This window comes from Musa acuminata, chromosome BXJ2-6 (genome assembly GCF_036884655.1).
Source record: "Musa acuminata AAA Group cultivar baxijiao chromosome BXJ2-6, Cavendish_Baxijiao_AAA, whole genome shotgun sequence".
NCBI lineage: Eukaryota > Viridiplantae > Streptophyta > Magnoliopsida > Zingiberales > Musaceae > Musa > Musa acuminata.
The window spans coordinates 500,493-511,557 of record NC_088343.1 but is presented as its reverse complement, the minus strand read 5'-3'; the positions used below and the strand labels follow the sequence as shown (position 1 = coordinate 511,557).

At 35.8% G+C, this 11,065-nt stretch overlaps 1 protein-coding gene across 1 annotated transcript; it reads left to right on the top strand.

The window, feature by feature from the left end:
• Positions 1-611: 611 nt before the first annotated feature.
• On the top strand, positions 612-10,301 carry LOC103971072 (uncharacterized). The gene is made up of 13 exons (XM_009385015.3): positions 612-811; positions 909-1,073; positions 1,398-1,496; positions 1,590-1,721; positions 1,802-1,870; positions 1,946-2,042; positions 2,139-2,241; positions 3,812-4,019; positions 5,619-5,732; positions 6,709-6,840; positions 8,470-8,550; positions 9,272-9,388; positions 10,014-10,301. Exons 1-13 carry the CDS (start codon positions 710-712, stop codon positions 10,098-10,100), a joined length of 1,506 nt encoding a protein of 501 aa, XP_009383290.1. The 5' UTR covers positions 612-709; the 3' UTR covers positions 10,101-10,301.
• Positions 10,302-11,065: the final 764 nt, after the last annotated feature.

Here is an 11,065-nt window from a genome sequence, read left to right as displayed (position 1 = left end):
TATCTTACGTTTCAATACTAGAATATATTTAATTGACACTACAGACGTAGCAAAGTGATACTGCATTAAACTAGGAAACTACAGCTTCAAATCAGAGCAACCAGATTCATGCTAGCAGGCATCAAAGAAAAATAATAATAAAAACTTTACTTATATATATACATAATAATGGTTTGTTAAAGATTATACATATCTTTAGCTAAAAGAAATTAATGTTAAAAATAAAAAGGGTTATATGTGTTATTTTTTTAATTATATATAATATCTTAATATTTGGATGAATTATCGAAAAAACCTTTTTAACTTTGAAAAATTCCTACATAATATTTTTTAATGATTATTTTGCCCCTATTAGTCATCGTGCCTTCGTTTTGCCCACTCCTCTGCCCTATTATGTGATAGCTTCTATCCCCTCGTCGTCCCTAATTAGTTTCTAACGAACATCATTATTATATAATGGGGCTAATGGGTTGGGCGATAAGTGAATTAAGGATATGGTAGATTTTTTTTTAATGTTATAAAGTAAAAGTAATCGTTGATTTTATTACATCGTATAAATTCAATAAAAGAAAATAATTTTATATAGAAGAGTCAACGAGGAATCCGAGTACGAGCATCGTCAATCCGACGGCGATCCACGTCTCGTCTTCGGCTTCCTCGCTTCCTGTAAAACACTCGCCTCTCTCCATCTCCTCCGTCCCAAGAGAGGATGGGAATGCGATCGCAAGTGGAGGCGATCGTCTCCTCGATCGTATTCGTGCATCCCCACGAGATCCCCGCTCTGATCCACTCCGCTTCCTGCTTCTTCTTCGTAAAACTCCCCTTCCCTAACGAGTTCCGATCTCAATCGAACCCCTAATTCCCCTTTTCCTTAGACGAATCGATGAGTTCTTGGTAAATTTTTGCAGATCTTGACCGCGTACTTTGTTATCCTTCCCCTGCGGGACGAGGGGGCGATATCTCTGGGTTTGGATAACCTCCCCGGCCTCTTCGTCGGATCTCTTTTTCTGACTCTTCTCGCCGCTCCCATCTCAACTCTAGTCTTTTCCCTGCCCAATCTCCCCAAAGCAAGGGTATGAGATTCTAAACATTTCTTGTTTTTATTTTCTCTTACTAGTTATAAAGGTGATGTTATATTGTTTGGTAGAGTTGTAAAGGAGTTTCTCAAATCTAAAAGCTTGTTGGCTTTGCTCTGAATAAGCTGCAATGAAGATATAATTATAATTTAAATGTGTGCATCCTGTTAATCGATTTCGAACATGTTGACACTACATGTTGTATAAATTTTCCATTTATTTTCTCTTTATAAACTGTGCTCTTGTATTTTTTTTCTTTAAAGCTGATTCTCATCATGATTGGTACATTTCTTATCCTCAAGTGATATCCTCAAATTTCAGGCTTTGGTATGGATACACAGGTTTTTTAGTGTATCCCTTCTTGTATTTTTCATTCTTTGGCATGCCTCTTCTACTGGAAATCTGTCTCCTGCTTCTAAGGTGAGGAGGTCCAAGTGAACAATTATTTTATATATCAAGATGTATGCTCATTTTCTGATTTATATCTGAGTTGGACTTTGTTTCGACATACAGGCCTCAGCTTCAAATTCAACCTTATTTGAGGATGAAAAACTCACTCCTAGCCAAGAGGGTTCTGTTCGTCCAAGTGGATGGAGTAATCATGGGTGGTTTTATGTTATAGTTCGAATAAGCTTGTTCTTATGGGTATGACCTTTACCTTGGCTAACATCATTACACAGTTTTCTAGTTGTAGCATCTATTGACCAAGATGATTGCTACCGAAGGTTGCATTGCTTAATCTCGTGACGATATCATCAACATGGGCAAGGGTGATAGATGTGATGGACACTGAGGTATATCTGCTTATGGAGTGATTAAAAGAGGTTTCCAAGGTTCAAAACTAATGTCTAATTCTCATAAGCATTCAGTCAGGTTCAAGACTGTTTGGTTTCATCGGTGCTGGTGCTACATTTGGACAGTTGTTTGGGTCATTGTTTGCAGCAAGTATGGCTTGGTTAGGACCATGTATGTAATTTTTGTAACCAAAATCATTGCGCTCATGTGGAAAGTAATCACATCCTTATTTATCTTTATTTCATGCAATAACTGATCCCCTCTTAGTTTTGCTTTTATTTTCTGCCCTCATGATGGAGCTTGCTGCACAGACATCTAAAGGAATCAATCGTGATGCACGCAGTGATTCTATAAATTTATCAACCATCAGGTATGAGTATCATTTGGTCCCACTGGCTACAACTAACTTATTTTATATTCTAACATGAACTATTAAGCTTCAAGGTTAGCTCTAAGCGGAAGAAGGTTGATGTTGTTATAGTTGACTGTTTTATATTCATATCACATGTTCTACCATTGATGATGGTGCATGCTAATGTAAATTTATTCTGTGAAATTAAATAACGTGTGAAATTAAAGGTCATGACTGTGAAATGCCCTCTATTTGTAGATTAGATGTCATGCCCTGTCCAAATAACGTGTTTGTAATGTGAAATTAAAGGTTTAAGGTTGTGAACTTTTTTGTGAGAGCTTCTAATAACATGTTTGTACCTCTATTTGCAGATTTATTCTGCCATCACTGACTAAAAAAATGTGAGATGTCCTTGTGGCTGCACAAATTAGATGTCATGCCCTGTCCTTAGGTTTTTTTCTATTTTTGTGTTACATGTCAAGTAAAAAAGTATATCAAATAGTGTTTCCCTAACTTCTTGTAATTTTATGTACAGAAACTACAAATTTATGTTTCCTAATCAATTTGGCAAGCTATGCAAATTTAATTGTTATGTGAGAATCCTGTGGAGTGAAATTTTTATGAAATAAAATGAAACCATGTACTATAAAATAGTGGAGATGAGAACCAAGAAGCATGTTGTGGTGAAGATTATGTGAATTATACCTAAAAGATTAGGGTGGTGACATGCTAAAAAGCATTTTGTTGTAATATGTATAACTATAGTGTCTATATTACCACTAACCCTGTTGAATGGCAGAATATAATAATGAAGTCTCTTTTTTAAATTTTTTTAAAGAATAAGGAAACTCAAAAATAGTGGTGAAAGATATGCAAATTCTGATGATTTTATCTTTTGAAGTTTCCAGATCATTCTCACTACATCCTACCAAAGATTGGTTATCTTAAGAATATTTGGTCCTTAATTTTGGAAAAGATGATGAAGGGGAGTTCTATTTGATTATTGTACAAAGAAATGATAAGTAGAACAGTCCTAGACATGTAACGGTCCTTGACGGACATGTCTGTTCTAAATATTTACGGAATTGTGAATTTAGTACATATGCTTACATTTGGACTTTTTAGTTAAAAGCTAAGATATCTTCATAGGCCACTTTGTCCTACTCAGATCTCTGGAGAAAGCATATTTTTCATACTGCAAGATGGCTTCTGAAGCTTCATTTTCTTTGAGGATGAACATACCTGGCAGAGAGTAGAGGCTTCAACCAAATCTCTTGGTACATGTTTGTCCTTGAAAGGGAGGTGGTTAATATGAATGATTTTTGGTCCAAAAAAGCATCTTTTAACTTAAAACTAATCAACAAATTTACATAGTTGTGATATTACAGATAAACTTAGGAATAACCATTCCAGGTATAAAACTAATGTGAAGCCTGTACTTGAAAGAGTGCATCTTGTTTAATGGTAGCCTGCATTTCATTGTCTAGATCAACAATGTTGTCCTTTATCTTTTCATAACTTTCTAATGATGTTATATCTTCAATTCATCAACTATTTCACTGTATGCCTTCTTTTCTTTCACATTTAGAGAAAATGTTCGAGATCAGCATACTATTTCAGCTGAAGAGACTTCAGCTTTAGTGAAGACTTCTCCTAAATCAGTTACACACATGGTGAAAACTCAGCCTTGTACGATGCTAGAAGGACTTTGGCTTATAATGTCATCAACTTACCTACTTTATGTCTCTCTGTTTCTTTGGCTGAGTGCTGTTGTATCTTCCTTCTTCTATTTTCAGGTCAGCTAGACTTTTTTTTGTTATATTTAGACTTTCTTGGCTATACAAATTGATTACTTATAGAATTTTTCTTGATATCCTGTATGGAAGAAGTTAGGTTACATTGAATACTGTATTTATCCCTTCATTATCTCAAAAGGTTGCTAAAGAACATGAATTTTCTTTGAAATTCGAAGTCGCCTAGATGGGCATAAAGGGACTTTCACCTTCTTGATATTGTTGAATTAAACCTAGCTTGCTTGTCACAGATATGGTGTAACATGAGAAAGGCATTTTAATAATCAAATTTCTTTTGGAAAATGGGAGAAAAGACTGATAAGATAGATAGTATATAAAGTGCAGCAAAGAAGTACTCAGAAGCATAGTGATAAATTAAAAAAATATATCAATTGTTTTTATTTTCTTTCCCCATTAGCTAGCCTGCTGAGCCATTTGAACTTAAGTGGAAGTTAATCATTAATGGAGAAGGTGTTGCATTCAGCAGGAGAAGGTAGTGTGTGCATTTAGCAGGAGAACCATAAACAGGAATGGATATCTTCTCCAAACTAGATCGACAATATGAAAACAATGAACCACATTAAGTAGGATTAATTAGAAAATAAACAGTTGGTATTGGGTGCCAAGTCTTATTGGAAGCCATGCCTGAATCTTATTGGACTATTGTGGTTCAAGTCCAATCAATATTGAAAGCCGTACCTGAATCTTATTGGACTGTTGTGGTCTGGCCATGGACCATTAAGAGTCCAATTCATATTGGCATACTGACACACAGTATGCCGGTATGTGCCATGGTGCCATGAAGGAGGAAGGAGTATGATAAGAAAAAGAGGAGGCAAAGGAGGAGGAGAAGAGGAGCTGGGGGAGGAGGTGCAGGAGGAGAACTACAAGAGGAGGTGGAGGGGGAGAAGAAGAGGAGGAGATGGAGGAGGGAGAGAAGAAGTACTAGTGGCAGCCGACGATAGGCAGGCTAGTGGGGGTGGGCAGCAGCGACATGCCCCACACCACCCTAAGAGTCTCATGGGTTGACAATGAGGGATTTTTATGGTACATTATGCCTAATACACTAGTCAAAAACGTATTGAGGGAGGGAGGGATCAGTTTCTTAACCCAGGTTTATGGTACATTATGCCTCAATACACTAGTCAAAAAGGTAAATTTTTTTTAATTACTGTTGGTACATTAGTACAATAATTTTCCCGTTATCTTCTCTCTCACTAGCTTGATCACATCCCTAATTGGCCCTATGAGTCTTACAACTCCCTATATAAGGAAGAGGAAGCAGTTAAAATTGTAGAACAGAGCGAATGGAAGTATAGGTTTTAGTCATATCTTACCAACTATTGCACATGTCTGTCAAAACTGAAGATATAATACCACAAGGAGGAGCATAGTTGCTGTTAACAAGTTCTTAGCACAGATGTGTTTCTTTAGATAACTTTATAAGTGCCTATTTCTCTATATTTTCTTAAATTTGCCTATGATTCTCTTAACCTGAAAGTTCTAAGTAAATTAATTGGCCATAGTACAACTTATTATGTTTGATTGCTCAACATCTTATCATGTGGTGTAAATAGTTTTACTCTTTGTTGTTGATGACAGAAAGTGACAATTATTGCAATGACAGCTGTGAGCCCTATTGCTAGAAGAAGATTGTTTGCACTAATTAACAGTTTCATCGCTGTTTTTATTCTTGCCGGACAACTTACTTTGACGGTAACTATTGTCTTTGCCATCTACTTGTTGCAGCTCTCTTGATTCTCTTAAACTAAAATTGTTGATATGTATAACTAAAATAATTTGAAATGCCAATTTCATAATGTATGATAAAATGTCATTGCATTTGATAAAATTCAAATGCAATGACAGCTGTCAGCCCTATTGCTAGAAGAAGTTTGTTTGCACTAATTAACAGTTTCATTGCTGTTTTTATTCTTGCCAGACAACTTACCTTGATGTTAACTATTGCCTTTACCATGTTCTTGTTGCAGCTCTTTTGATTCTCTTAAACTAAAATTGTCGATTTGTATAACTAACATAATTTGAAATGCCAACTTCATAATGTATGATAAAATTCAAATATTTAATCATTCAATAATGGTGAACTTGCTTTTTTTTTTATATACCTGGTTTAGAACTTTAGATAAACTCTAAATTCCCCATGTTGAATACATGGGCAGATGTACTTTAACCATCAGTTTTTCTTGAATATTTTATAAATACTACTGTTGAGGGTGCTTTTATTTTTATTGATTTTGGTTTTGCACATCCTTCTCTGCTAAACATATTACTGTCATCTCTATTAAGGCTATGTTGGTCTATGTTTAAAATCTCTTAATTCCTATCAGCACAATCTCAAAGTGGTGAATAGAGTACCAGTGTGACAAGTTTGAAGTTTGAAATGTTCATTCTGCACATGATGACAGGATTTAACAGGGACCCTCTTTCTTTTATCCTTGTTTTTATTCTTGTAGGTGTGTATACCACTTGAAAAGTTAGATTAGTTATTTGGTCTTCGTATTGACCTTTTCAAAGAGCTGTTCACAAAGCATTGCAACCAATTTTACAGTTCATCTGAAACTTTTAGAACCAAAAGCCTTACCAGTTGTCTGCAAGTGCAAATAGTTTATTGAATAAGGGATCAAATGTCATCTTTTTGATCAAATTTTGCTTTCTGTGCCAAACCTTGCAGGGTCGCATTCTTACAGTTGCTGGTATTACTATCGCTCTTTGCTCGGCCCCATTTGTTGCAACTTCAAACATGGTTGTTCTTGCTGTGTGGCCTACATGGATTACAGTTGCTATCACTGAGACTATTCGAAAGGTATAGTATGCACAAAAAGATTATTTCATTAGACTTGAGAAATTTGGAGATCTACTTTTTTGTACCCTCATCATTAAGTTCAACAGAAGACATTAGACGTTGCCTTTTGCATTCATTGGGAATTAACAGTCATTAGAAACTGACTTTTCATTTTCTAGTTCCTTGGCATCACTGTGCTGCAAAATATATTAAATAATTGTATAAGTTATATTTTTTAATGCATACTTCTCCTAGGAAAATGTTTGCTCCAATAGCTTTTTTTATGAAGCTGTTGAGTGATTGCTGGTCTTAACTCATAAGCATGGTGGAGTCCAGAAGATAAACCAACAGAATAATAATGTGGCTTAATTAGTTATGGGTTCACCTGTGTGAACTTTCTAAATTTGTCTTGTTCTGGTGAAATAAGTGTCAGCTATTTGTTCTCCACAGTTGAAAGTACTAACTTCGGATAAAATTATACTCTATCTTTCTACTGAATCTGTTCAACCTAAGCATAATTAAATTCATTTTTCTGATTATTATGTAATATGCCAGCCACTGTTGAATGGGGTTAGCTGACTACACTGAGAACTATATTCAACATACTGTGAACAACCTTCAAACTCGCATTCCTGCCCTTATTTCTTGCATCCTACTTTTACTTTTTGCTACTTTGATGTTCACATTGGTAACCATTTGTCCTTTTTCTTGCACGTGCTATGAATCATGACTATCCTGAATAACAATAAGCTGTCCCTATAACCAGGGAATGTTGTTTTCCGTACCCAGACCTGATTGGTTGTTGGTCGGTCTGGTATGTACTGAACAATACTGGTGTATCAACACATGGTATACCAGTATGAATCGGTGTTTCAAATAGGAGGAAGGAGAAGAAGAAGGGGTGGAGGAAGCAGGAAGGAAGAAGAGGATGCAGGAGGAAGAGGAAGGAAGAGAAAGAAGAGGAGATGAGGATGAGGGAACATTTTCGTCGGCAGCGCACAGCAAGCAGCGGGCAGCAGGCGGCAGTTGGTGATGGGTGGTTGCATGTGGCAGAACAGGAAGGACGTGCATTCGGGGTGAAGAGGGCTCGTGAACATTAGTCTTGGAAGTATGATTTTTTTTTAGCATTCGTTTTGGACCACCTGAGACAAGGTGGTCCATGTAACTGGTTCACACCTGGAGTGATGCAGACTATCTATTTTGTACTAGTCCGTGTGGAAATGTCAAACCATGCCTATAACTATTAGTTTTCTCATTGACTATGTGACTAACATTCGGGCAAAAGATAGTGAATGTTACACAACTTACCATCATTCATTACATTTTCTTTAAGATTGTAAGACGGTCTTATAAGTTTGCATACGGGTTGCATCTAGTACTAGAGGGGCCCAAGCCGCCCAACGATGATATAGGATAAGTTACTTCAGAATGCATTCTATGTACTTTTATTATTTTATATTGAAAGAATGGAATCAGATTAACTTAAAAATTATTAGGAATTTTCTTTTCTTTTGCAAATTTTGTTATGCAATTTTTAATGTGTCATTAGTATCTTTTGGGTTGATGTTCAATTTCTGAGAGCTGTATTTGTCGCTATTTGTGTGGTTATTACTTATTACATTATTTGCTTTATCACTGTATCCTGTACAGGTTACTACTTATGTGGTTACAAGACCTGGAAGGGAACTCCTATTCACTGTTGTATCACAGGATGAGAAGTATAAAGCCAAGGTGACTACTCTATGTTGTCTGTCTTTTTCCTTTTAGATAAGAAGGAAGGTTAGAATACTTCTTAATCATGTTATATAGTTTATATAACGTCATTATATTGCAATCGTTATATAGTTCCTTTTATGGAACAGTTTAGTTTAAGTCTATATGCAAAAGAGTGTGGAAGAACTCGGTCACTGGAGCAGTTGGAGTATGTTAAGAGATGTGGTTCTGAAGAGGTCACAGACTAGGAATAAGCAACCTCTGAATTATATATTTTTGCTTTTCTGAGGTGCATGCTATTTGGGGAAAAAAAATGTAGTTCTTCACAGAATCAACTTATCATCAGAATCCTTGGCTGGCAAAACACGCACCTTAACCTGCATGGCTATCTGTTGGTTAACATGGTGTAGTGATAGATAGATAAAGTAGGTTATAGGAAGAAGCAATGGAAAGAAGCAAAAGTGAAGATTTCTTTGGTCTATGTAGTGATAGATAGATAAAGTAGGTTATAGGAAGAACAAAGGAGAGAATGAAGAAAGAATTAAGCATGACCGTACTTGTATAATCTGATCACTATAGGTCCAGTTGTTTACTGAATTTTATAGGTAGCAATGCCGCATTTTATATTATTGACGTACAAAACTTACTCTAGTGGATTCCTACGGAGTTATAACTTTGTTGTGTGTTCCAATTTTTCTTGTGTTTTCTGATGATATTGACATCCTTGGTGATTATGCAGATTTTCATAGATGTTATTGTTCAAAGACTTGGTGATGCAACTGCAGCTGGAGTTTATAAATTACTCTTTGGCAGCCTTAACAACAGAACATCCATGGTTTCTCTCTACGCTTTGCCAGTATGTGTTATAAACTTATGATTAAATCTAACTTTCTCTGACATATACTGCAGCATTTGCATGTTACAATGATGGTATTTGCTTCTCTGACATTGTTCTTCTAGTAAATTCTTTTTCTTGGTGCTAATCTACAATCTTCTGGTATCTTATTCACTTATTTGTATAATAATATTTCAGATTTGGAGTTAAATTATTCATGGTGTTTATGATGTATGACTATGCCGGCTAGATTTTTGCAGTGACTGCCTTAGAATTCTTAAAGATGATATTTCATTAATGGAAGACTTTGTACACTGTTAAAATAGTTTGTACTGATGATGATGTTGTTCTCAACTGTATCAAATTCCCATCTATCAGCTATCAAATGTATGGTTAGAGGGCCATTTTGTCCTTTCTGAATAGCCAGGATTTGTAACATGATTGCGCTAGTGTATGGTTCAGTTTAATGATTGCTGGAAATCTGTTTTGCCTTGCAATATTTAAGAATAATAATTTAAGGATCCAGAAAAAAATGTGAAGACTACAGTGATCAATTTTGAATAGATCATGGACCATATTATGCTCATTGAATCTGATGAACATAAGATTCTATCTAATGATACGTCCTTGTTTCATGTGATTTCAGCTATGTTTCCTCTGGTTGGCCACAGCATTTCACTTGGGAAGGCGTCAAACTGACCTGGCTAAACTGCAAGCTGCTTCTATATCCTAATTGACTACATGGAGATAAACAGGTACTTCAATGCTTTGCTTGGTGAGCTGTAGCAATGTAATGTAGACTACTTCACAGAAAGGTAAAAGATGCCATATACCAGTTAAATTTAGGCAGAAAAGCACAATGTAAGTGATATGTAATATAGCAAAGCTCTTTTTGTTATTCAATAATATGAAGCGAGATGATTGCTTGGTCTTTCGGCCCGGCCTTCCAAAATATTCATCTACATCATTCCAGTAAAGGTTTTACCATTAAAGGATTCACATTGCATGAGAAGATATAGAGGTTCTCCTCTCCAATGGATGGAATTCTTCGCCCTATTACAGCTTTAAGACGTTTCACATGTCCACTTTAGTAAAGACAAGCAGCAAGTCTGAGCTACAGAAAGAAATGGTGGGACTGGAGCTATGGAAGCCCAGGTTAATGAAACAAAGAATTCAGCTTTTTGTTGACCTTTGAACATGTGACCATTGAGTTGTAACTTAATTCAAGGATAGCTAGATTTGCTTGACCATACTCATTTGATCGTTAGGTTGAGTACAGAGTGAAGTCATGTTGCTTTCTGTAAGCTATATCATTTACTTAAGTAATCCTTTTTGTTGGAAGAATTTGAAGCTTTATACTTAGTTTGTGGAAAAATACCTATTTTGTTTAAACTCCTTTGTTTTAGCAGCGGATCAAAAACTCAAGCCCGGACAATTCAAAATTGAATATTGGGTTAGAACATATACTATATGAAGTGTTATCTCTTTACCTTTTTCTCTTTGTTTCTCAAAATTGTAGTTTTGTGCTAAGGTTGCCTTCTCCCTAATAATCGATTCTTAATGCATACCCTTGTGTCCATGAAGGGATGTAGTCATTTATTAGCTTAATGTTATTAATATAAAGGGATGGTGGCTGCTCACTTATTAGTTTGTATGTCCCTCGTTGTTCCGATTGCACCAAGCTGTTATGAATTGTAT

Coding starts and splice junctions, on each gene's coding strand:
- LOC103971072 (XM_009385015.3), top strand. CDS start 710: ATGGGAATGCGATCGCAAGTGGAGGCGATCGTCTCCTCGATCGTATTC. Junction 2,043..2,138: donor TATGGCTTGGTTAGGACCAT/GTATGTAATTTT, acceptor ATCCCCTCTTAG/TTTTGCTTTTATTTTCTGCC. Junction 8,551..9,271: donor ATGAGAAGTATAAAGCCAAG/GTGACTACTCTA, acceptor GTGATTATGCAG/ATTTTCATAGATGTTATTGT.